Source organism: Pelecanus crispus, chromosome 6 (assembly GCF_030463565.1).
Source record: "Pelecanus crispus isolate bPelCri1 chromosome 6, bPelCri1.pri, whole genome shotgun sequence".
NCBI classification, from domain to species: domain Eukaryota; kingdom Metazoa; phylum Chordata; class Aves; order Pelecaniformes; family Pelecanidae; genus Pelecanus; species Pelecanus crispus.
The window spans coordinates 10072086-10099594 of NC_134648.1; the positions used below are offsets into that span (position 1 = coordinate 10072086).

Consider the following 27509-nt stretch of genomic DNA (forward strand, 5'->3'; position numbering starts at 1 on the left):
GACTTCTCTGAGATTAAAACTGAAAATGCAGTCTGAAGCTACTTGAGTAGCCGGAGGCTGCCTCTGGTACTTCACCTGGGGATTGTGCTCTTCAGCCCGTCTTCTGATGAATTTGTTTGCTCTGGTTTGCATCCTGGAGTGGTCTTGTAGTGCACACATTTGGACTTGATTTTAAATGAAATTTAATGGGGAGATGTGTGTCAGCTGCTCGTGAGTGTTCAGGCTCAAGTAACCTCCCTGAAATGAGCACAGAATGAGGTTTTTTCCCTTTCCTTTAGCACCAGCTGCTTTACTCTACACATCCCTCTCTTACTGTGCTGCTGGACTTGTCAGACTGTATATACATTAACAAGCTTCAGTTTGTACCGGGAAGCAGAAGTAGTCTGGATAAGAAATGTGCAGAAAGATGTATAAGCTCAGTGAAATGATTCGTGACAAGGCAGGGGGTAAAGACCCACTTTGTGGTACAGTGTGCATTATACTATTTTCTTTAACCAGAAGACCTGCTTAAAAAAAACCCAACCTGCAACACAGTAACTCTTCACTCTTTCCAGTGTTGCTATCCATAGGATTATCTTGTAACCTGAATCCCCCAAAATAGTGTGGGTTTTGTTTTTTTTTTTAAAAAAAGGGGGGGCAACCCCCCACAAACAAAAAAAAAAACCACAGGAACAAAAAACCAAACAAAAAAATCCTGCCTCCAAAACAAACCACCACCTGAACTGCAAAAAAACCCTCCAAACCAACAAAAAAGCCCCCACAACATGGCAGTGCTGTTAGAGTAGAGGGTGTCGTGGTATTTTCCCTTTCTCTTTAAGGTTTGCTGTGCAGCTCTGCTCTCTGGGTGTGGGGGTGGGTTTTCATCTGGGTTGGGGGAAATCAGTTCTGTTGATAAACTTAGCTTCTCAAAGCAAAGACCTCCAGCAGCTAGTTGTACTGGATAGTTACGTGCTCTTCTGGTATATTTTGTTGCAGATATATTAATGTACAGTAAAGAGCGTGCTTCTGTCTGGAACATCTTCTGAGCATCGCGTATGAGTGCGTGGCAGAGGTCTTTAAGCAGTCTAAGTGTAGGATGCTGCAGGATTTTTAATGTTCCTGTTTCATGGGAAGACCTATAAAAGTGTTTTATTCACTGGTTATATGAAGATACTGTAGCTTCTCCAAATGAGATTGCATCTTGGAGTGTACGTTTTAAAAAAAAAAAAAAAAATTATGAGGGTAAGAGAGAAGTGTTTTGGGGAAGCTAAGAAATTAGATGCTCATACAAGAACTTTAAGACCATTTTTACTTTTCCAGAGTAAAATTTGACTTTTTTTAGTTCAGTCTGTCATGATTGCATCATAGATTGTTCTTCTAGTGTATGTCATCTGTTTTATATATAGTGCTTAATCTTTTTTTTTTTTTTTTTCTTGGAGTTGCTAAAAATATTCTCAGAATGACTCGATAAACACTTCTTATCTGAGAACAGAACTGTTAGTGTGGTTGGAGTTCAGGGTCCTGGAGCTAAGCTTGTAAGAAGTACAGAAAGCCCAAATGATGATAAAGATAGCCTAGTTTCTCTCGTCCAACTGAAATTAATATTAAGGAGAAAGCTGGGACTATGTCCTTCCAGTCCTTTTGGACTGGTTTGAATAGTGTGAGCTGTAGAGAACTTAGACATTTTTGAATGCCAGTGGTCCCAACAGGCTGGGGTAAGGGTTTGAGTGGTCCTCTGGCCATGCTAGGGGACTGTGTCCGTGTCCCACTCCCCGCCACTGGGTTGCTGTCCTGTCTTCAGAAAACCTCCTTAATTGCTGTGTAGGTTTATCACTGCTTTTTCAAAGTGATCGTCTTGATTTCATACTGTCAGTTTTGGCGACACACGTACACAGGCAGATACCTTCTCCAGAAGTTAAACCAAGCAAGATGTTCGCTGTTTGGTTACCGCAGATCTGAGGTGAATGGACCCGCTGGGATTGCTGCAGTTTGGCAGGGCTCTTGCCCATGGGTCAGGCATCCAGACTCCTTCCCGTTGGAAGGAGCAGCAACTGCAGCTTTGGCTGTTCATGCTGGACCTGTTTTTACCCAGGAGCTTAGTGGTGTAGCTGTCCCTGCTCCTGGGTCTGCTTGGCATTTAGATTTGTCATCTGCATTAGACTCTTGAGTCGCAGAGGTGGCGCTGGGCATCCGAACTCTCCTGTCTGCAAACTGTGCGATAACAAAAAGGGACAGTTTCTTTACTTTTAAAGTGTATAAGTTTTTTGAGGTTGAATGTTTTACTTCTGTCATGCATACGTGTGTGAAAAAGGCGTTAAGTGGGGATTCTGGTGAAAAGGCAAGTGGAGTTTTTTTTAAGAGGAACTGTGAAAAGATTTTTAAGAAAAAAAATATTACTTGGAAACTTTAGTGTCTTTGGAGTAAATGTGGCAAATCTGGTATTTGAGTTGTCCCAGAAGAACTGGAAGAATGGTAGCCTGCTGACGGAAGGTTTGGTTTGGCCTGAGCTGTGCAGGTGGCCCTGGAAGGTCCCAGTAAGCTTGGATGTGTGTGTGCTCCAGGGCGGTTGGTGAGGGTTGATTTTGGAGCTCTAAGTAATGTGATCAGGATAAATGATTCCTTTAAATAGTATAGCAAAGAGGGTAAGTCCCGTAGTCAGTAATATGCCTATGCTGTGCACCAGGCACTTTGTAATGGGGTATGTTATTTAGGAGAGAATTCAAGAACTTGGAGAATTTTTGCCAGCGTTTTGAGGTTGAGAGTTACTCTTAAGTCCTTGGCATGGAGCAGGAGGCCGGTGGCTATGGAGCTACACACTATGGAGTGCTTGGTGACGCGAGAACCTGGCTGCTGGTCATTTCCAGCTTTCTACATTGTCTGGCTCTGGGCAAACAGCTTTGGAAAGGAAAGGGCTTTGAAATTTTCTTTTACTGGTAGGGCAAAAAACATTATAGGATGCTAAACTATGGTGATGGCATGATTATTTTAATCTCTCTTAAGATGCTTAAATGCTAATTTCCATAAATCACAGCTTCAGAATAATTGTGCTGGGCATTTGGTTAGTTTTCGTTTGATCTGTCATTGCAATGACTGGCTCAAGTTTTATGGACTCATCTTTGATTTAAATACCTATTGCCAGAATCTTCATATGCTTGGTATGAAAAAGTGATTTAATTAAAGTATTATTGGTATAAGCCATAACGTCCCTGAAACCTTGTAGTCATTTACACTGGAGTCCATCCAGTGCCTTTTTCTTAGTGTTTAGTGTTATGTGCCATAAAAGTTTAAGGCTGGTGTTTGACGGGTCTGGAAGGCAACACAGCAGGGTCAGTGCAGAGACAAGAGCCAGAAGATGCAGCATCCGAGAGATGGGCTCTACGCATTTTAAAGTGGAGTCGAGATTCCACATCCTGTGTGCAGGCCAGGTACTGCTGCCGTTCTCCTCCTCCCTCCGATGCTGTGCTGGTGTGCTCCGCTTCGTGTCTGGGAATGGGAGGTATGGTGTGGAGCGTGACCCTGGATGGTCTTGCGGCCCTGCTTTCTGCAGAGCTAGCGTCCCGAGTCAGGGTGAATTCGGGGAGGCAGCGAGACTAATCCTGCGCTGTCACGCGGGCTATGCAGAGCGGCGCTGCTGTGCTCGGGGGCTTCCTGGGCTGGCAAACTGCCTCCTCTTGTGCAAAACTCTTCTTTGTTACCCATTTCCGAGGTGCAAGTGTTCTTTCTGAGAGGCTGTGCGGGTGTAGCCTTTTGAAAATGTGATGACCTCAAGGAAGGTGAATTCATTTAGGTTGAAATTTTGATCTCAGCCTTACTGGGAATTCAAAAGTTAGAATGAAAGACTATGGGTAATTTTAACTTTCACTTCTCTGTTGGCAAGGAAGTAATTGTGTTGGCAGAAAAAAATTATTAGGAGATAAATGAAAAATATATGCAGAATATAGGAAAAATATATATATAAATATATTCTTCCTTTCATATTCACTTGAAAATAAATTTTCTGTGAGAAGTCTGTCATCGTCGGTTCTCTGTCTACAATTATCCTAGTTTTCAGAAATTATCTTGATCAGGGATATATTTTATAGTTCTGTAGAGTATTATACTTACTTAATTTAACAGGTTACCTTAGAGTGCAGGTTTCTATGGCCCAACAACTCAGGAAATTGGCATATCTGAACATATGAGGATAATACTTAGTTTCCAAATCTGAATTGAAGGGCGGGGAAAAAAAGATGGTGCTTCTACCCCCTACAACTGTGTCATTGATGTGCAAAATTCTGTGGTGGGACAGTATATAACTCGGAGAAAGCACTTGCCTTTTGTGAATGGATTAGATTACTGTACATCATAATTTACCCAGAAAGCTGCAATTGTTTACATGAACATACACATGCCCCTAAGGTATTTTGAGCCCCATCAGACAGCCCGATTGCTTTCACTTTCATCATGGTGAAATTGTTGGAGCAGTGGCAGTTGTGTCATTTGTCTGTCTGCTCTCAGAAGTCTGATGGTGTTTATGATGAGTAGGTTGGATACCTTGTGTAACAGGTAGCATCAGCTCACAATTAAGAGCTTTTAAGTTATTTTACATCATCATTGACAAATATTTGAATTGGTTATTTAACTTATGTTACTGAACACTGCGGTACTTTTGTACGTAGAAATGCTGGGTGTTTTTAAATGAAAGCTGAGTTTTTAATAGCACAAAGGTAGTTCCCCCACTTGAAAAATTACTAGTAGTGGCCTGCTGCAGACTATTTCAGACCTGCCCTGTGCAACCAGCAAAAACGCTTCCTGCTGTAACCTGCTGCTGCAGTCCTTGTGTGCTGAAGAGTGTGCATGGGTGGTAAGGAGTGATGACCTTGCTATTGCCCATAAGAACCTAAATACGAAATAACTTTAGGCTAGCTCGTTTGGAAAATAAACTCGTGTCCTGATTTTTTTTTTTTTTTTTTTTGAAGAGGAAGCTGCTGCAGAGCTTGGAAATATGAATGCAAGATCCTCATTTGCTTTTTCTTTTTCTCTCCCTCTGTAGGTATGGCCTCACAAGTCTTGGTCTATCCACCATATGTTTATCAAACCCAGTCAAGTGCCTTTTGTAGCGTGAAGAAACTCAAATTAGAACCAAGCAGTTGTGTGTACCAGGAAAGAACCTACCCACAAATCTATGTGAATGGTAAAAACTTTGGAATTTCTCCCCGCAGGGTTAGTACGTACTTTCAGACTAAAAACCCATTTGACAGACCTCGAGGACAGAACTTTTTGTTGCAGTCAAATGCTGTTGCTTTAAAAAATATTGCAGGTGCTACAAAAGTGTTAGCAGCGCGGGCGCAGCAAGCTCAGTTAGAGGCACCTTGGACTGGGACGCAAGGAAGCCGATCAGATATCCTGGAAGGACCCCAGCGATGTGGATTGAAGCGTAAGAGCGAAGAGCTGGATAATCAAAACGGCACGATGCAGATTGTCGATGAACTGTCCATCCTGCCTGCAATGTTGCAAACTAACGTAGGAAACCCAGTGACGGTTGTGACAACGGCTGCAACTTCAAAACAAAATGGTACAAGCGGTGATGGAGATTACCAGTTAGTACAGCATGAGGTATTGTGCTCTGTGAAAAACACTTATGAGGTTCTTGATTTCCTTGGGCGAGGGACCTTTGGACAAGTAGTGAAGTGCTGGAAAAGGGGGACAAATGAGATTGTGGCAATCAAAATCTTGAAGAATCATCCTTCATATGCACGCCAAGGACAAATAGAAGTGAGCATATTAGCGAGACTAAGTACTGAAAATGCTGATGAATTTAACTTTGTGAGAGCGTACGAATGCTTTCAGCATCGTAACCATACTTGTCTGGTTTTTGAGATGTTGGAACAGAATTTATACGACTTCCTGAAACAAAACAAATTCAGCCCTCTGCAACTGAAAGTAATACGGCCTATTCTGCAACAGGTGGCCACTGCACTGAAAAAATTAAAAAGTCTGGGTTTAATCCATGCTGACCTCAAACCAGAGAACATTATGTTGGTGGATCCTGTTCGGCAGCCTTACCGAGTTAAAGTAATAGATTTTGGGTCTGCCAGCCATGTATCAAAGACTATTTGTTCAACCTATTTACAATCTCGGTATTACAGGTAGGTGTCTTTTACTTTGTTTTGAACTTTTAATGGAGCAAGGTTTTAGCATTTATTGAAGTTAATGGCTTAAATAATTACTCTTCCAGATAACTAATAAGAATAATTTGGAAAACATAAGGACCATCTAAGAATGAAGGCCATACTAAGATTAAGTGGTTGGTTACCATTCTAAATGTGAATGTTTGCTTTTAATGTTTTTATAGTGCTATTTTTTTTCTAGAAGTATGTTTTTTGTTGCACTCTGAAGTCATCACTGTTATTTTGAGACCTCTGATGAGCCTTTTTAAAAGGAAAGTAGAAAAAAAAAAATTAGCTTTCACTTAGGATGCTTTTCCTGTCTTCCTAACATGATGGCTTTTTTTCTGTAAGCAGCTGGACAGTGTACTAGAAGTGCCATATTTTTATATCCTGTTGCCAAGGATTATGTAAATGCCTCTGTTTTTCTTCAGCACTTGTAAATATTTTGCCTAGTTCTTAAACTCAATTCTTCAGCAGCTGTGGACTTCAGTGAACTTCTGGAGTTAGTGAGTGATAGGATACTTAAATGTTTAAGGTGATACCAGGCAGGCATTTAAAGTGATTTTGGTACATGGTTGCATTCTCCATTGGCCTCAAAATGGAGGTATATTTCTGATTTTGTTTTCTAATCCTTTCTTTGTATAGTTATCCAACCTGTGTGACACATAAAAGCTGTTAGTATTTCGCATCTGAGGTACTTTTGTTTTCCTTATAAGCTGAACTTGTCTTGACTGAAGACCTTTTTCAGTTCTGCTTTGCATCATTGGCAATAGTATGTCCTGGGTATTGCCTGTCTCTGCGAATTCAGTAAAAAGCCAGTAAACTAGGACAATGAGTAATTTGAAGAAAATTTTAAATATTTTACAACTGTTCATGTTGAAAGTGAAAACTTGTGGCTCATTAGACATAGCATTGTTGTGCTTATTCAGTTGCCTACATACGAATTTTAGCTGTAGTTTTGTTTTACCTGGGTTGATGTTCCTTCACACCTATACTTTACATAGAATTTTGACATGCTTACTAGGTTGAACAGGTCTGTATGCTGGCAAGATCAATGTGCAACTCCTTGGCACCTTGTGCGCATTTTGGATACTTGTATTGCATGACATGCACTGAAGCGTGAGTAAGTGGGGTTCCTTGTGGATGTACATTCAAAAATATTCATAGAATCATTTAGGTTGGAAAAGACCTTTAAGATCATTCAGTCCAACCATTAACCTAACGCTACCAAGTCCACCACTAAAACAATTAAGGGTAGGTAGTAATGTCATGTTTCCTGTCTTGGTGGCTGGATTATTTTTTAATGAAAGTAAAACTAGGAATCATTAAGGTTGGAAAGGATCTCCAAGATCATCAGTCCAACCATCAACCCAACACCACCATGCCTACTAAACCATGTCCCAGAGTGCCACATCTACCTGTTTTTTGAACACTTCCAGGGATGGTGACTCCACCACCTCTCTGGGCAGCCTGTTCCAATGCTTGACAACCCTTTCCATGAAGAATTTTTTCCTAATATCCAATCTAAACCTCCTCGACGCAGTTTGAGGCCATTTCCTCTCGTCCTATCGCTAACTACTTGGGAGAAGAGCCCACCCCCCTCACTACGACCTCCTTTCAGGTAGTTGTAGAGAGCGATAAGGTCTCCCCTCAGCCTCCTCTTCTCCAGGCTAAACAACCCCAGTTCCCTCAGCTGCTCCTCATAAGACCTGTGCTCCAGACCCTTCAGCAGCTTCGTTGCCCTTCTCTGGACATGCTCCGGCACCTCAAGGTCTTTCTTGTACTGAGGGGCCCAAAACTAGACACAGTATTCAAGGTGTGGCCTCATCAGTGCCTACTACAGGGGGACGATCACCTCCCTGCTCCTGCTGGCCACACTATTCCTGATACAAGCCAGGATGCTGTTGGCCTTCTTGGCCACCTGGGCACACTGCTGGCTCATGTTCAGCCGGCTGTCCACCAACACCCCCAGGTCCTTTTCCACTGGGCAGCTTTCCAGCCACCCTTCCCCAAGCCTGTTGTGTTGCATGGGGTTGTTGTGACCGAAGTGCAGGACCTGGCACTTGGCCTTGTTGAACCTCATACAGTTGGCCTCGGCCCATCGGTCCAGCCTGTCCAGGTCCCTCTGCAGGGCCATCCTACCCTCCAGCAGATCGACACTCCCACCCAGTTTGGTGTCATCTGCAAACTTACTGAGGGTGCACTCAATCCCTTCTTCCAGATCATTGATAAAGATATTAAAGAAGACTGGCCCCAAAGCAGAGCCCTGGGGAACACCACTTGTGACCAGTTGCCAACTGGATTTAACTCCATTCACCACAACTCTCTGAGCTCGGCCACCCAGCCAGTTTTTTACCCAGCAAAGAGTACACCTGCCTAGGCCAAGAGCCACCAGCTTCCTTAGGAGATGCTGATGTGATACTATACTTCAAAATTATTTTCTACAAAAAGTTTACTTCTGAAAAGATTTACTTCTGAAAAGGTTTTTAGCATGCTGGATTTCATCGTGGACGCATAGCTCTCTACTAGTTGTTTGATTCAAATTAACTTTGTGTAGCTTGACATGCAGTTTCTCAAACTTTCTTTTTATTGTTTTGGAAGCACCTGACTAGTGTAAATAATATCAGAAAACAGAGAGTTTTGATCAAAAAGGTCTCAAAATAGATGATACTAGGGAAATTTGAAGAGAAAAGCCTTAAAAAGGAATGAGAAGGGCCTTCAGAGCATGTATTGTATTGAGATGGAATTTATTTTGCAAGAGATTGTGCTTCTTGTCAATCAAATAAGGAGCTACTTCATAAAATATAACCGTACTTAAATGTTTTTTGTATTAGAAGAGGGTGTGAATGATAGTGCAGGTTTGACTTGTTTGACTGTGACATGTTGAAACAAACCCTTTAAAAAAATCAAGCAGCAGTTGGGACATTGAAATACCTTTTTTTTTTTTCTTTTTTTTTTTTTTTTTTCCTCTCCTTTCTTCCCTTAAACTCAGTGGTGCTTTGTGTTTGTTTAGGTTATTTAGCAAGAAAACATGTGTTTAAATAGATTTTTATTTGAAGGTTCAAGCTCAAATAATCCAATTAGAATTCAAATTAGAAATGTTTTTTAAAAAATGCTTATTCCTTACAGCATCTCTTTTATTAGTGTGATCCCATCTGTATTCTTTTAATACAGTCTTTGAAAATTGTTTCTGTGCAAGCTGTGCGTGTGTTGTCGTGAGCTTTACCTGTAATTCTTACCAGTGGGGATCCTTGTCTGTTCAGAGATGACAGCGCATGGGATTTTGATTCAGCAAATGACGGGCACAGCACACTACCTTTCCCTAGGAAATAACCTTATATTTAGTGGGGAATATCCCATTAATCTCAATGTGATGTGAACCCGGCCTCTTCTGATGTGCAAAAGCACTCAGCCAGGCCCAAGAATTTAAAGAAAAAGGTATTAAGCGGAAGCATTTTGGTTTTAAATTACTATTTTATGATCAGAGGTCTTAGAAAAGGATGGAATGAAATGCTGTTAAACGATGGTGTAGGGTGAGAGGGCTGCAAGGAGGCAGGGCTGCATCCCGCAGCATCGGGATGCTGCTTCTCAACCCTACGGTGCTGGTGCCGTCCTGCTCCGGGGGTGATAGTAACCCCCGTCCCTGGCCCTTGTTCTGCGCACCCCGCGTCTGCCCAAGTGCCTGTGGAGGAGGGAGGGAGGTGGCCTGGGGAGAAGGGAGGAACTGTTATTTCTGGCAGCACTTTTAACTTACGCCATGGTTGTTTTCAAGAATAGGACTTGCGCTTTATCTATGGAAAGCGTATGCCCACCAGCATCTGTAGAGGCGTGTGTTGAATGCTCAAGAGAAACCCATAAAGAAATTTTACAAAAGTGAATAAAGATAAAGGTTAGGGTTTTTTTCTCCCTGACGTTGTCACCACTTTTTTTTTTTTTTGTTCATGGCACTGTCACAAGCTAATTATTGGGCAAATGGAGAACACCACAAAGTCTAATGTTACGGTGTTTATTTTGAATGGTAGTATCAGTATTTTACATCTGTAAGAGGAAGTGAGTAATGAATCGGAAAAATAAGTAATAAGAGGATTAGGACTTAAGGCAGGGAATGTAATACAGCCAGGTGAATGGATAATGAGCTGACTTACCTTACTTACCTCAGTCTGTAGCAGAAGAAGAGGTGACATAATGATGACTATTGCAGATATTACAGTACTCTTGAATTTTAAAAGCCTGTAGACAAGTAGAAAAATGGAGATGAACTGGATGTAGAGATAACGATTGGATGTTTTCCTGTTTCTGTTTCAGCTTTGTCAAGCAAAAAGAAAGTAAGAAAAATGGTTAAAACAAGTATAAAAAGTACTTTTTGACATTTCATTACCTTTTGGAAACTCCTGGCTGTTATGTATTGCTAGAAATTAGAGTATGGATATGAATAAATACTAACCACAGCACACTGTCTTAAGTCACAGTTTATTACTTTTTGTTTGTTTTAAAGATGAAATGTTACTCTGAATACTCTTTCCCTAAAAGACAATGTCTGTGCTTACATGCTGTTTTTATGCTGGTCTGGATTTTAATAGCGGTGGGCTAGAGAGATCTGGTATTTGAAGCCTTTTCTTTGCTGCTGGCCTCACACATTAAGACTGTTGACCTTTTATGAGTGATTTAAGTAGGTAAATAACTACGCAGTGTATACATTTTGAAAATAAAAAAACCCTTACAGTGGAGGTGATCAAGCTTTTGTCATATATGGAAATGGTATGGTAAGTATGTCGCCGTCCTTTTGGTCAGCTGTGCCCCAAATCATGAAAAGGGGAGTGTTACATCCAAAATCGAAAGTTTCTTATCCCCTCATCACATGGTGTGGGCTGTGGAGGAGGGGAATCAACATATTTATTTTATTTCTAAATCTGGTGTCTTGTGCTCATCTGGTGAGGCAGAAAGTTTTCCCAGGGCATGGTGTTTTCCTCTGGAAGTCGTTTTCCTTTGCTTTGCCTCTTTCCTGAGGTTATATGTATTTAGGGAAGCTGGTGTGAGATGAGTAGCTTTGAAGTGGCAGGCTCCAAGGAGCAGTAACCTACAAGAAGAGTTGAGTGATCTGAAATGGTCAAGGTAGTCCTGCCCATCTGCTTCAGGGAGCCGAGTTACTTTCCTTTCTGTTGCCATGAGAAGCAATGGCCTTCTCAGCGTTTTGCATTCAGAGATAACTCTTTAGGGCTGGTTTCGCAGCAGACCTCCTCTTTCTTTTCGTACTCCCTCCAGGAGAGATTTTTTCTTTTCCCAGAGAAACTTCTGTTGAAACCTGTGTATAATTTCCCCTTTTTGAAATAGCTGTGTGCAACACCAGTGGTTGAAGAGTTCTGTTTTACTCGTTAGCTAATACCCACATTACAGTTAGCGATGCCTGCTGCACATCGCTGTCGTCCATACCATTCTGAACAATGGCTGTTGTTCAGAGCGGGTCATATTTTATTTAGAGGATGCGTAGTTCCATCTATTGGTTAACACGTGGCAGGGTTTGGTAATGATGAAGCCTCTTCCTTCTCCAATACTTTTCTTCTCCCACTTGTTGCTTGGCTGTAACACGAACTGAATTCATGAAATGCATTGCCACGTTTGCATTGCACGTCGAGTGTAGATCACTAAGGGAGAGCTATTGCAGTGTTTGTGTTTGCAGAACTTTGTGATTTCTAGGGCTTGCTGTTGGTTGGGAGGACTTATTGCTTAATTGTTTTTTCAAGGGGAGTCACCGTCAGGTTGACTAAATTTGGGGCTGTCTTCCTAAAAGACAGGCTTTTGAAAATGAGACTTAAGTAAACCTTACAAAATTTATCATTTGTAAACTCCTTGCAATGTCATGGACTTAACAGTAGCCATTGCAGGTGCAGGAGTGAGTGTCTTCATTGCGTGCTCCTTATGCACAGCCTCCGAAGGGAGTTGAACAGTCGCTCCTCCAGTTGCCTGTGTAGCTGCCCCACTGGTTACCTTTCCTGTCTTTCGCCTCCTGTCTCCCAAGAAAACATCTGCTTCATCATACTGTGTCAGATTGTAGTGCTGTTAGAGTACAGATGGAAATTTTACTGAAAATATGTTTCAAGAGCAAGCACTCCATTTCCTGATGGAAGGATGCTTGTCTTGGCATCCAGGGGTCCATGCACAAACTGCTCTTTAGTTTGGGAAAATAAAATGAATGGGAAGCAGTATAATTGATCTCCACATAAAACGGGGCACCAGCTGAACCTGCGGTAGGCTGATGGACAGCTTGAGTGATGCTGGCAGAATGGGAGGTGTCTAATTATTAAGGGACGCTCGTAGCTTGGAAACGTTTTTCTGCTCTGCTGGTGACAGCAGTAAAATATGATCCTAGCTATTCAGCAGTGTGCCCATAAGGAAGAGCAAACGATGTGAGTAGAAGTACTCAGTGGAGTCAACTCATTCCTGAATCGGACAGTGATATCCTCCCTCCAGCCTTCCAACTAAGGATAGTTGCTAGTCAACAGAGTTGTTCCAGACAAAATGCCAAATGTCGCTAGTGTTGCAGCAGAGCTCAGAGAGATGGAAAAATCACTGTTGGATGTATTCCTGTTGGACGAGAGCAGGCTTTTCCCCCTCTCCTCCTCTTACGCTCCTCACCCATGAAGGATCAGAGAGGATGGAGGATAATCGTTGTGTCCTGTGGTCCTGACATTGCTTTTACTCAGCCAGCCAGTTCTGCTGCAGCTCGGAAAAGTGATATGATCCGGTGTGATCTCTTCTGCTTTAAAGGGTTTGGAGAAAAGAATAAAGTAATTGAGTTCTGTGGCTTAATTACTGCCCATGGGCTGTGCTGTAGCGAGGGCTGTGTGTGTGCTCTGAGGCTGTTGCAGTAGCACAGCTTTTTGTTTATGACTTTTTCAGCTTCATACCTAGTTTCAGAATAAACCACCAACTTATGCTTGGTGTTTTTCCCCTCACATTTATGAAACTTATTTGATCTGTTGTTCTCCCTCTTTCTTACACACATTCTTTCAAAATTAGAAAAATGTTCTTGTGGCTGTAAATTCCTGGAGAGGCTTGTTTTCTCACTGGCCCTTGTAACATGGTTAGATGTAGTCCTTGTCACTCAAGGGACTGCAGAGAACACAGGCTGACAGTACCTCCCTAGAGTGTTTTTATTAAATTGAATGTTTTCTTTTTGTAGGTTAGGATTGTCAGGAGGATGGGTATTATGAGTCAGTAACACATCCGTTGTATCTGAGTAACTTGTTGATTATCTTCTAACATCAGATCAACATATAACTTATGTTTAAAATATCAGTTAAAAACTTGTATAAACACCTGTCCTAATACAGATTTTCTTTATAGGGCTGACCAAGGGGAAAAGTTGTGCAAAACTGACATCTCAGGAAGCAACTGCTTTTTCAAGTCCATCCATTGCTGTCACATACTTGAAGTTTCTAAATAAGCTTTATCTAGAGTGGGATGTCTTGGTTTTTTTCCTTTCACAATGCCTAAAATTCTTGCGCTTTTTTTTTTTTTTTTTTTTTAAATTTCTGGCTTTAGATGCTTAAATGAGAAGCAAAGCTCTTTTAATAAATTGAGTTTTCTGTCAGGGAAGCGCAGTATGAGAACAAGCTAAAAATGCCTCTGTAAACAACTTGCACTTCAACATACTAGCAGATGTTATTCTATCACTTTGAACTGTGCATCACTGAAGTGTATTGGGATATCTTAAAATAGTCAGGGGTGGTGGCCAGAGACTCTAGACTACTATAGATGGTGAGGCTGTTTTGCTGTTGCAATGAAATAAGCCAGAAGTACATGCTGCTAAGGTCATTTGCTTGCTCAAGGTCAGCATGTTCAAAGTCAGCTGCTGTACTTGTGGGCATGGTTACTGTCAGTGGTATATATAAGAAAAGAGTCTTGATAATGTAAGGAATTGCTTTTACAAGTGAATTGGGCCGCTTACGTTTTTTTCTCCCTTTAAAGTTGCAGGGCTGTGATTGCTGGTTTATTTTCTTATCTGAGCAAACAGAACTTAATGTCAAGATAAGCTTTTGTGGCTTGTGTCTGCAAACAGATTGCTTTATTGATTTGGCAAGATTTTGTTTGCACTTTTTGCATAGTGTTCATTAATTGTTTAATTGAATTCCTATTTTAAACTTCTATTTCACGATTACCAGGACCAAAACCATTATAAGTACCCTCCAGGAGTGGCAATCTTAGCTCATCATAACTTCATGTTTATATAGCTGTTTGATAACAAATGTAGTTTCAATTCTCTTATTATTTTCTAGTCAACATAACATGATCTCTAATACCTTATTAGTCTCTGTTCATAGAAGCAGAAAATAAAGAGTAGACTTTCTGGTAGTGGTGTGGTTTTTTGGTGTTTTGGGTTTTTGGTGGGGTTTGTTTGCGGGTTTTTTTGTGTGGTTTTGGGTTTGGTGGGGTTTTTTTCCATGCTGTGGAAAAGAATTGCAGGGTGACTATAGATTTGCAACTTTTTTTTTTCTTTTTTTTTCCTTTTTAATCGTCTCTGAGGATCCAGAGGAGTATTGTGGGGATGAGAGTGGATGAAATGGTGGCCAGGCTTCAAGTTGGTAATTTTTCCGAGCTAGAGATTTTCCAAGTAACATAAACCAGGATAACACACGAAGCATTTGAAGGTGCCATGTACCTGCTGGAGATTCTAATAACGTCAGCCCAGATTTCAAATTAATAGTGATGGTAGGAGCAACAACTTAAATCAGAGTTCAGATGATGGTTCTCTTAGTCTTTAGACTGCCTTGGTTTGAACAGAAGGGAAATTCTTTCATAATCTTGAAGGAGAAAGAGCTCTTGTTTTGTGATGTATTTCAGTGTTTTGGGGTTGAATGATAAACTTAAGTTTGTCAGGGTTAGTTTTGGGAAGCAGCTTTTATTTTTCACACATTAAAACAGATCTACTGAAATGTGATCCTTTTTTTTACTGCACTGGTATTTGTCACAAAGATTTGTTCATCATACCCAATATCTTAATATGTATGTATCTTAATTGCAGAAAATATCAGTGGTAGCTGCAATGCTGTATTTGTAAATATTGTCTCTAACTGCTCCCACTGTGCCTGTTTTGAAAATATGGCTGTCTATTTCTGTTGTAAGAGCAGGTAGTACTAGATCTAAATCAACATGATTGAAAGCAGAGCTTATACATCAGCCCCTGTCTCTTCCATCTGGCATCCTTGTCTTCGAAGGAGAGCTGTTTTGTGGGTGAAGACTACCTTCTGCATCAGCTCATGGCATCCAACACGAGTGAAGAGGATGAAGCAGACGCATGGGGCACGAAGTCTTCTATGCAGTTGAGTACACAAAGACTGGCCAAGCCACTACTCTGCTGACACAGCCTGAGAAAGGGAGAGGATGTACCACAGCTGGGGGCTCATCCCATTAGCCGCAGAAGGCAAACTGCCTCAGTTGATCTAAAAATCAAGCAAGTTGAACAAGTGCAAATAGATAATGTGGGCACATTTAGAACATTTAACGCTTGTGTGGGTTCAGACCAAAACCAGCAATAAAATACTATCATGATTGGAAAAACAAAACAGTGACAAGAAAAAACCCTATTATGAATTCTGGCATTAATTGGAAAGTGGTAGAAGTGTCTGACATAAAAATAAGTATTGGGGATATAATTCAGTAAAATTAAAATTCATATGAAAATAAGGTGCCCGAAATGTCCATATTGTCAAATTTTCTACCGTATGTTTGATCCTTGATGCTACGATGCTAGCTAGTATTTTGGAGGGATTTTTGTTTGGACTGCTAATAAAATACCTTCTAACAAGTGTAATTGGATTAGCGGGCTGGGGGAAGCAAGCCAGAAGCATTTCACAGATAAGATTTTCAAGCAGTTGCATTTTGAAACTATGATGTTACCTTAAGAACATGTGAAGTATCATTGTGCTTAAAAATCTTGGTTTGCTGGTAATTGGGCAGCAGCAGTTGATTAAAGGGCAGGCATAATTTAATTTAAACCAGTAGTACTCGGGTGTGCTGGTGAGGCGAAAAGTAAAATCGTTTTTATCCCTGTGAAGCATTTAGTAAAACTCTGAATCTCCCTCCAGGCATAGGTGTGAAGTATGTGGGAGAGGGGGCAATGCTATGGCCTTCTGTCCCACGTGCTCGTTGTTGGAAGTGGGCAGAAGCGCAAGCTAGTAGTACTAAGCCTCTACAGAAGATGGATGGTGGGAAGCGTCATCTTCCATCCGTGCGGTGTTGTCCAGCTTGTTGTATGGCATGGTACGACTGCAAGTGGACTTCAGCTCCTGTGTCTTAACACCAAAATCTGACCATTTGCCTGCTAAGTAATGGAAAAACAACTGCACCCACGTTTCTTAGTGAAGGCCCACTTAAACAATAGTAAATTCAGAACACATTGGGGTTCATTTAATGTCCTTGTGCTTCCAGAAGTCTAAGCTTTGTTTAGTAGCATGAAAATAAATTCAGAATTATGACCAGAATGTCTTTCTCAGTGCACAATATGTACTTCAAGGAGAAATTATTAAAAATAGCTCATTTGGAAATGGGTGATATCTGGATTTTTTTATCAATATAAATTATTACGTATTCCGCAAAATGCGCTACGTCATCTGGATTGCAGCAGTGCAGGAGCCTAGTTATGAAGCCCTTACTCTTTGAGGGGGAAAAAAGTCACAGTGTATATTCAGAGCAGGCAAGTCAAACCTGTTCTCATTTCTCTCTTAAACTCATGTCAAATGCTCCATGGGATTCCGAATTTCTCACTCTTACCTTCATGGTGTATGCTGTGCTGGGCCTACCGTATTTAAAACTACCTAAAGCAGTAAAACAGAGCAGTTTGCCGGTTGTGCTGTTTGTGGGCAACTGAGATGTAGCCAGTGAAGTTTGCATGCCCAGGAAGCTTTCTTGTGCTAAAAATCAGATGTTTGTGGAATTTTGTTCTGTGCTCTAAGGACTATGGTAAATGTTGCCATTTTCCCCTTTGTAAATACCAAGGATGTTTCTGTTGTCGCTGAACAGTGCAGCAATCTCTCGCAAAGTATCATCTCTTTACGTGGTTCCCTTAATTCAGAATTGCACTGCAGTTGAATTTTTATCAGTATTTTCATTGCATTGTTGGATATTTTTGAGAATGATAGGTTCTCACCCTTATAGTCAATCATTCAATACTAAGTGTTCAAAACATTTAAAAACACCAGATACTTCATGATGAAATCTTTCATGAGAGTATGCTTTATTGTTTCAAGTGTAGTACATATAGGTAATCTTGGAAAAAGAGCTGTTCCTTTAGCAAGAATATCAGTATTCAGTGTGTGTGTATATAAAAACATACAGAATACAACTGAACTTTCTTTTATTTTTATGTTGCAGGTTCCAAATTAATGTGAATTTAAAATGTCTTTTAATTGTCCAAAATTGATTCTAGGAATTGAATTGGAATTTTTTTCCATTATTTTTATTACTTTCTCTCAATAAAACTTACTTCCCCAATAGCTTTTGGATATGTGTATTTCATAACTTCTCTGAAAAACTGCATGCATTACGTCACTTATGTAAAAGGCTTTTATATACCTGTAACACTATATGAAGCTTTTAAACTGCATATTACTGTAGTTTTATCAACTGAAAAACTTACTTTTAAAATTGGTTTGAGTTGTTAGGGTATGCTGTAGGTCACAAATTGGTAGTAGCACTTAATGATACTTGCCAGAAAGGTCTGATGTCGAAAGCATCTAATAGCACATGACATTGTGCTGAGTGCCTTTTTGAACCCCAGTAATGTTTAAAATTTTAATTTAATTTTTAATTTAATGTTTAAAATTTTGAGCTGTTAATTTTCTCACTCTTGATAATTAACCTCTCACTTCTTGCCATCCAGTGCTGTTTTAGCTCAAGATCTGTTGTGTATTTCTTAATATAAAGTATGCTATTTGGCTATGCATGTTTTTAACACATTGAAATTTTCAACAGCATTTCCATATGCCCACCCTCCCCCACCCCCCCCCCCCCAATGGTTTCTGAGGTGCATTTAAAACATCTTCTGCATCTTCCTCATGGCCAAGTTTCCAAGTTCAGTAAAATGTCTGTAGTTCATAGGGTTTCAGCTTTGTCTTACGGTGCCATAGGTCTTTGGCTTTTCTAGAGAGCTACCTGATGAATGAATTCTGCGTTGGCCGCTCCCAGTGGGTGACAGCAGGGCTGAAGAGATCTCCAGTGGCTCCTCTGTTTCTGGCAGTAGTACGAGGGGTGGCAGGATGGAGTCCATGCACTGATGTATTTGCCATTTCCATCATGAGACAACCGCGCTGGGCACAGTGGTTTGTGGAGATGCAGCCCGTTTTGGACGCTTTACCTCTCTGGAAGAGTAGCTAAAAGTGGAGCAGAGGGCCTCAGCATTTTTGGGAACAAGAGCCCTAGAAAGTAGAACAGGAGGATATAATTTGTAGATTATACGGTATGGCTTCTTACTGTGCTTTGGTTTTCCTCTAGCCTTGAATTATTTCTACAACTCCCACTAAGAAAGTATTCTTAAATCAAAAGCTTTCCTGTACATGCAGAGTAGCTGGGAAAGCTCTGTAGTTAAAGTTGATGTCCATCTGATTTTGCTCAGTAATTTCTGTAGAGAGAGGCACTAACAAAAGTCAAGTGCTTAACTGGTACTGAAGTTTATTTCATGCTGTTTCTTTACTGGTCTCTCTGCCTTACCAGTTGATGAACTATATGAGTCTCTTCTCTCATTGAGTTGAGACACACCTGTTTTTTCATGACCAATGCCACTTATGTCCCTAGCGTTATCTTGCTCCTTGTAATTTTCCTATTTAACATGGTGTTTAGTATAGACAGCAGTTGTTCAGCTGTTAAAAACTTACCAAAAAAGTTAGGACACTGACAGCTATTTAACAAGGGAAGAATGCAACACTGTAGGTTATTACACGGAAGGATAATCAGGAACTGGCGTGTGTCATTAGTGCCCGAGGACTCCACCCTGCCCTCTGAACTACTGTCCCACGGGGGTGGTTGCTCGTGGGGTGGTGCCACGTGCCGTTTGGGAGAGTTTGTAGCCACGCAGTTGCCTTCCTGAAAGAACAACTTCAGGATTGCCTAAACCTCATTAGCACTAATTTTATTTCACTTCATCTCTGGTTGTTCTGAGGTTACGTGGCTATGATTATTAGCATTTACATATGAGAAACACCTTTTTATTTCTATCTGTAGTGTCATTATTAGCCTGCGTACAAATGATATCAAGCAACACCCCCAACACCGCTCCACCCCCCCGTTCTAATGTAGAGGTATCCGGTGTCAAATTAAGAGAAGCCCCAAAACTTAGTCTGATATTTAACGCGGAATTACTAGATTGGATGGAGGTCATGTCTGTCTGTATGCAGTTTCCTGTTTTGTAGCTGTATTTTGACACTGGAGCATTTTCATTCTTGTGTGCGTGGAGGATCAAGCTTATATGAGACCACTGGCTGACTCTTGCAGGCTTGTATGAAATAGTGCCAGTGTAATACCTGTTAAATCATTTAGTTAACCGGTGAATATAGGTCATATTCCCCCAAGATACATAATCTGTATCAACTTTAACCATTTTACAGAAGACAGCATTATATGAGTTAGGAATACCAAATGCAGAACAGTAACCTCAGCCCTTCCTCTCCCTTACTGACAGAACTAAATGTCTACTAAAAGTTAATTACTTTGTAATTAGTGCTGTTCCCCCTTCTGACCCAGGGGACCTGCAATTTCCCGGTTTGTACATGGTGCTTGTTTTGGATTTCCAGGCGTTTCTGGTGGCGGGTGCCAGGCTGGCGCCTCGGGGAGGCGCATTGAGTCGCCGCAGGGGCGAGCGCTGCGAAGGAAGGAGCAGTGCTCCTGCGCTGTGGGACGTAGGTGATGCCGTCTGCCGGTGGCACGCTCCAGCATGCACCAGGGAACAGCTCGTCGGGCATCTTCAGGACGGCTCCTGAAGAGCCAAGTCCCTACGCTTGGCGCAGAAGCGAACGGGAACTGGTGTGGTGCTCGAGCGGGAGGAAGAGGAGGAACCAGAAACCCGCCTGCCCGCGCTGGAGCGGGTGGTGGCGTGGGGCTGGGCTGCCTGGTTGCTGCCAGTGCCGTTGCGCAGCAGTGGGGCTAGCGCATGCTGTTTGGGGAGCCAGGGACTGCGTGACAAAATGTGTACCTTTTAGAAAGCTAGTGTGTTAATTTCTAGTTGCTTAAATAACGTGAAAGGCTGCTATAGATGGTGGTGTAGTTGTGTTTTATTTATGCGTCCCCCTGCCATGCATTGCACACATGCATGCCCTCAGTCTTTGTTCTTCATGAATTGCATTGGTTGTGTGTCTTTAAGCATGCATAAAATCAGCTGCAAAAACTCTTTTCCCCTTGCTGCTGTGCTTTGATTTCAGCTTTGCTTCAGAAATTTGTAAAGATATTTTCAAACATTTTTTCCCTTATCTTAGGTTTTTTTTTTTCTGGGGCTGTGCCTTAAAAAACTCTCTCTCTCGTGAGACAGACTTAGTGTTTTGTCAAGCAACTGACTTACACGGTTTGAGGTGAAAGCAAATATGAAAGGCAGTACGCAGGCTAGTGTGTATTAGCAAATCAAAAAGTACAAGTATTCTGTCACTTAGTGGCAGCTTAATGGCAGTCATTTGAGTGGATTCATTCTTCAGTTCTTAAGTTGTAGTGATGTAGCTTAATTTTTCTTCTGCACAAGACTGTCAGTGTAGTTCCTCTTAAAGATTCTTCGGATGGTTTCTGTGACTTTTTCATTAATCTTTAGAGAACAGTTACAGATAAATCCCTGAAGTTTCTCTGTGTATGCTGCATCTGTAACTTTCCAGTGGTGAGATGTGAGAACAAATGAAAGCGCTCCTTTTGAAGATGGACAGTGTGAAGGGGACATTTGGTTGCCCGCAGCTGCGGTTCTGAAATGGGTAGTGCAAGAAACTCCTGTGATAAGAAATAAGGTGGATGCTGGATGGGTCTAATCTAGTGGGTTTTTTTGGAAAAACTTCAAGGCTGACTTCTGAGCTTTTTGGCTGACTTCTTAATGTACGTAAGTGTGCGTTTGTCCCAATACCACTGAAACTTTCAAGTACTTCAAATCTGACAGCAGATGGAAGTCATGAAGGTGCCAATACCAGCAGTATGAACAGCAGCCGCAGAGCAGAGGGAAGATTCAAACTAGTGATTCCTGCAAGGCGAAGAGGAAGAAGTTGGTGGTTATCCTTGCTGTTTTGTGCTAGCCATCTGGCTAGTCTGTGCGTAGCTCTGGACTAACTAATATGCTTGATGCCCTTGCATGTTACAGAAGACAAAATAGAGATCTAGGGTTGTTCGTTCTTGTCTGGGGAGAGAAGTAGCACAAACCTGAAAAAACAGCAACAACAAAGTATATTTAAGTCCAGGGGTTGTTCACATTTGTGTGGCGTGACAGCAGCTTCTCTTCTTCAGCAGAATCTGGCACCAAGACCTGTGGAGAAATGTGTGAAAAGCTTCCTGATTCCTAAAATGGAAGTAATTTCCTGATGTTTACTAAGAGCCTGTGTTCTTAGTTCTCTCTCCAGCTCATTGTTCAATGCTTGCTTCTCACGACTGGCACTGCCACCGCAAGAAGAACAGAAGACTACGCGGAGAGGGCAGGGAACTTTACTTAAAAAAAACCAAGACAAAACACCTATACACTCCCCCCACTCCCCCAACAAAAATCCAAACAAAAAACCCCTCCACCCAACAAACAAAACAAACAAACAAACAAACAAAAAGCCCAAAACCCCCAAAAGCAAAAGACATGTCCACCCAAAAATATATTGGCGAACAGGAAGAGAGTGCACGCTCAGAATCACATCAAGATAACTGTAGCTGTATACACCTGCAGTTATAGGGCTGTCTTCTCAGAGCAGTGCATTGCTGTATTTAATTTTTCTCCTGTTGGTGTGGTGGTGTTTTTGGGTTGGCTTTTTTTTTTCCCCCCTCCCTTGTAGGAACAAATTTTTTATAATGTCTTACTTGCTTTAACTAGTATATAGTATTTTGTACCAGACTTCTGTAGGTCTGAGCCTATGAGAAAGTATCTCAAAAATTAAAATTAGCCCAGATTATTCTAAAATACACTCTGGTGCTTGACGTCTGAAGGACTGCCATGTGGGATTCTTCACATATTTCTGCTAGGCCCTGTCCTTTAACTGCAGCATCTTGAGTAGATGCCTCTTTAGGGATATCGGTACTGTTAGGTATCCTTAGGAGCTCAAGCTCCTGCTGTTCTGCTCTGAAGGATGTATTGGGTTTGTGTGGCAAGGTTTTGGTAGCAGGGGGGCTACAGGGGTGGCTTCTGTGAGAAGCTGCTGGAAGCTTCCCCCATGTCCAATAAAGCCAATGCCAGCCGGCTCCAAGATGGACCCGGCGCTGGCCAAGGCCAAGACCATCAGCGATGGTGGTAGCGCCTCTGTGTTAACATTTAAGAAGGGGAAAAAAACCCCAGTGGAATACAAACTGCAGCTGGAGTGGGTAGTGAGAATATGCGAGAGGAAGGACTCTGCAGCCGGCCAGGTGAGTGCAGGAGGAGGGCAGGAGGGGCTCCAGGCACGGAGCAGAGATTCCCCTGCAGCCCCTGGTGCAGCCCCTGCTGAGGCAGCTGTGCCCCTGCAGCCATGCAGGCCCCCGGGGGAGCAGAGATCCCCCTGCCCCCGGGGAGGAGCCCACGCCGGAGCAGGGGGATGTGCCCCAAGGAGGCTGGGAGCCCGGGGGAAGCCCGCGCTGGAGCAGGCTCCTGGCAGGGCCTGTGGAGCCGTGGGGAGAGAGGAGCCCAGGCTGGAGCAGGTTTGCTGGCAGGAGCTGTGACCCCGCGGGGGACCCACGCTGGAGCAGGCTGCTCCTGAAGGGCTGCACCCCGTGGAGGGGACCCACGCTGGAGCAGTTGGGGAAGAGCTGCAGCCCGTGGGAAGGAGCCACGCTGGAGCAGTGCCTGGAGGACTGTCTGCCGTGGGAGGGACCCCACGCTGGAGCAGGGGCAGAGGGTGAGGAGTCCTGCCCTGAGGAGGAAGGAGTGGCAGAGACAGCGTGGGATGAGCTGACCCCGACCCCCATGCCCCGTCCCCCTGCGCTGCTCGGGGGAGCAGGGGGAGAAAATCGGGAGTGAAGTTGAGCCCGGGAAGAAGGGAGGGGTGAGGGGAAGGTGTTTCGAGATTTGGGTTTATTTCTCATTACCCTACTCTGATTTGACTGGTAGTAAATTAAACTGTTTTTCCCCAAGTGGAGTCTGTTTTGCCCATGGCAGTAATTGCTGAGTGACCTCTCCCTGTCCTTATCTCTCAACCCACGAGCTTTTTGTTATATTTTCTCTCCCCTGTCCAGTTTGAGAAAGGGAGTGATAGAGCGGCTTTGGTGGGCAGGTGGCATCCAGCCAGGGTCAACCCACCACAAGGGAAAATACGTTATGCCTGTAAATTAACTTTTTTGGGGGAACCTACTTACCTTATTGATATACCACAATTAGTTCTGTGGTTGGGGAACCTTTCCATTGCTTGGAAGCGTGTGGGTGTGCCAGGAGTAGTGGTAAGTCCTGTTCTGCCTCGTGGTAAACATGCAAGGCTCAGCGTCTCCCACCATCAGCCCCTGGGGCACGGATACCTAATGCAGAATGCACATGGAGAGGGTGTGTTTGAACAACAGCTTACTACGCCACAGGTAGGCAGCTCTCCAGTCTGAGAGTCGCTGGCTAATCTGTGTAATCATTTTGAGTATTTAAGCATCTTCAGTTAAGTAGCCAGCTTTGCTGCCTTAATAACATCTTACGCAATTGGACCCTTCCCACGCTCCTTGCTGGCTCAAGGCGATGTGGCATGGTAGACCTTTAGTGTGCAAAAGAAGTAGGAATGCGAAGGGAGTCGTTGGAAAGGGACTATGTGCAATTAAGAATGTTTTCTTTTGCAAGTCAAAATATCTTGTATTTTCTTCTTCCTAAATCTGTTGTATGTCAGATTTTCTATTTATAGCTTTTTTTTTTTCCTTGCATTGAATGGACTGTTAAGTATTACTAAAGAACTGGTAGCTGAAAGGGATTAATACCCATTTCCCTAGGTTATTAATCTATGATGTGGTTAAACACAGTCTCTGTTTATTCTTTGTGAAACTTAACTTTTAATTTAAAATGGATTTTAAAGAAAATCTTTTCATTTTTGTACTTGTCATTTATAGTCAAACTAAATTTCCAATGGGTTTTTTTCATTAGCTGTCGTCTTTTTTTCTTCATTGGGCTTACGCATGACTTGCCTAAGAAAAATAGGAAAACTTTGTCATGCTTTGAAACCTGACTTGTGGAATTTGCACGACTGACAAATGCGTGCTTAGGGGTGACGTTTTTGATACATTTTGCAAAAATAAAAATAACTTTTAGACACACGTTCCTCTGAAGCAGCAAATGTATTTCAAGTAGACCTACATGTCAGTACAATATCCTGTCCTTTGTAAAGGAGGATTCTTCCTTTGCTTAGTCTCATTATTTCTCCTATATCAAACATAACGCATTCACTATAAGGCAGGATGAGGCAAAGGGCTGCAGAATACACGTGTGAGCCTCTAATAACCTTCTGAAGAATATAAAACCAGCTCTGAATGATCAAAGATCCAGTCGGTATCCAGTGTCTGATAGTGACCGACAGTGAGAGCCCAAGCAAAGACAAAGCAGCAAAGAAGGTACATTTATATTGATAGCTCCTAGTGTATTCTCTTAGCTGCTGGGAGCCTGAGCTCATTAGCTTCCTTCGGTTGGACCTTTTGTGTCTAGTAGCACATTAGAGGTGGTTTTTTGTTGCACCTTTTGAAAGACATTCACTTCTGGAATGGCCAAATCCAGCAGTGGAGCTCCACAGTCCAGTTGTGTTTTATGAAACAGATTTTGTATTTGTTGTAGAAAGAGGTCCTGATGAGGAGCTGCTCTGTGGTGCCACAGACAATTTTATTGCATGAGTGACCGATGCTTTGAAATGTGATGGTTGGCTGCTGAAGTTGCTGAACCAGGCAAGAGCCCAGGAAAACAGGGTAAATTGTGTCAGAAAGATGGTCTCATGAAATTTTCCAGGCAGCTCTGTTCGAGTGCAGTAGGCTGGTACTTTTTGCTGGTACAGAATGAGGGAACTGTAACTTGTTTTCTGAGTCCTTTGTCTGTGGCTGGCACATCAGCCTGTCCTGTCCCTAACGAAAATGTTTTCTTTGGATTGTGTTCCTTGTGTACTTTAACCTTTTTGGTTATTCCCCTTTGGCCCTTCCTAAGGACATTTTGGGGCCCTTCATTAGGAAGGCCTGTGCTCTGTCTCCCACCCGGCATTATTAACATCAGGAAACAAGGAATGTTGCTGGGAGAGGAGGAAGGAAGTTAGACTTCAAAATTCCCCAGTTGGGAAGCAGTTGGGGTGGTTTTTTGTTGTTGCTGCTATACTAAACCTAACTTGGAAATCGATTCTGTTTCGTGGGAAGCACAAACTATGACTCCACTTTAAATTTGCTTCTTACTGATTTTAGTTAGATGCTACAAATGGAATGAGGTAACAAAAAAAAATGAAGGCTCTGCTTGTATTGACATGGGTCTGGGTGACTGCATGAAAATGGAGGGGTCAGGAGTTCCTCTTCCTTGCTGTACCTCTGTGTTACCATCCTGCAGAAATGGAAGGGCGAGGGAGGGCTCTGCAACGGTGAGCAGCGCAGGACAAGGCATGTTTTGCAGTGGCATTACCCTGAATGCATGTTTGTGCAAGAAATGTTGCTCTGAGGTAGGGTACTTCTGTTCTCTCCTAGCTTACTTCTCCATGTATTAATAAATCTCCTATGTATCGTGTGTGTGTTAAGAAGTGGGTGGAGAAAGTGAGCGTACATAGCTGTGAGTGTTGCTTTTGATAGGAAAAACATAAACGTTTTCATGAGAAATGTTTGCTGACAATGCAGAGCTGGATTTGCTTTCCCTAGAAATCATCTGGGAGTTGAGTTCTAGGCAATAGTCAATTTTCACAGCATCAAAATTGAATCGTCTTTAAACTAAAAAAAACAGTATTGAAAAATTAGATGTTAATTTCTTAGTTGGCTGCCAAATGTATTTAGGCTTCCAACCTATGACTGATGTACGGTCTAATTTCATTAGAACAGGTAATCCTGTGTCATGCATCTCTTGAATGTTCTTTGCAGCCGTTTTTTTTAGAGCACTTTGGGAGCAAATTCATGATGAGCTTGTTGTAATAGTCGAACACAGGATAAAGAAAATAGCTTATAGGTTTGTTCTGGAAATGATGACTTGACAGTAGCCTCCAGCAGTGGAATTTAGCTATCAATAGCGTGTTAATCCAGTTAAGTAGAGAGCCTTTCATAGGGAAATACGAGTCATGTGTTCTAGCTAAATAATTACCTTTAAAGTAATCATGCAACTTGTAAACATTGCCTCAATATTTTTGTGATTTCTTTTTTTTGACACGGTTATGACACAGCAATAACTCCTTATTGAAGCAGTAGCACATGCAGTGGCTTTGGGTGGTATTTATTTCAGAACATTCTTACTTAAAGCTGTGTTGATAGTGTAAGCATTGACTTGTCAGCTAGTTTTTGCCCATTCCTATTTACTATTTAGAAAATACCAAACATTATGACAATTGTAATTATGCTTGCTTTTATACACTGCTTTTTAAATCATAGCAAGCTTGCATTTAGACACTATGATGATTTGGAGAAGTTTATGAAGCCAGTGCTCTGTACTTTACCTGCCTGATAAGTAGGTGTCTCCAGGGGTCAGTTTTCACCGTAGAGTTCCCCTGAACACAGTTCAGCTCCCATCCTCTTCTCCTCCTGGGCGTACGGGAATGGTTCGATAGTTAATGGTTCAAATCAACTAGAAGGAAGAAGATAGCTGGTTAAATGCATGATGACTGACTTCAGTTAACTCCTATTGTAATGTCAGTCTCTCAATTCATAGATTTTTAACATACGTTATTTTTTTTTCCTACGCTGAAGAGTGAAACAAAGAAACTCTACTATTTCACTTGTCTCTCATTTCAGTGGGTATACTGGCACCAGTGGGGGATAAGAAATGCACAACACAGTGAGGTATGTGCTTATTCTGTGGAACAAAGCCTATTTTCGGTAGCTCTCTTGAAGTTGGTAGAGCTGGTAACAGCATGCCTTGTTAAGATTGCCATGCCATTCTTTATTAAAAGATGCTGCTATATAGGTCCTTAAACCTTCCAGATGTAAAACATTTGAGCACAGTCTTTTTGTTTCAGATGTTTGAGGTTGACTGTAGGTGGGGTTTTTTTGTTTTCCTTTTTCCCCTGATGAAGCTAATTAACCAAAGTTGAACCACCCCCTCCCCACTGATCTTGGCAGATAAAATCTGAT

General features: G+C 42.1%; 1 protein-coding gene across 1 annotated transcript in view; it reads left to right on the forward strand.

Annotated features, from left to right (window-relative positions):
- Positions 1-5013: 5013 nt before the first annotated feature.
- The window catches only part of HIPK3 (homeodomain interacting protein kinase 3), a 59025-nt gene continuing 36529 nt past the window's right edge, over positions 5014-27509 (forward strand). The window contains exon 1 of the mRNA XM_075712395.1: positions 5014-6107. Coding sequence (XP_075568510.1) covers positions 5014-6107 — 1094 coding nt within the window. The remainder of the gene's footprint in view (positions 6108-27509) is intronic.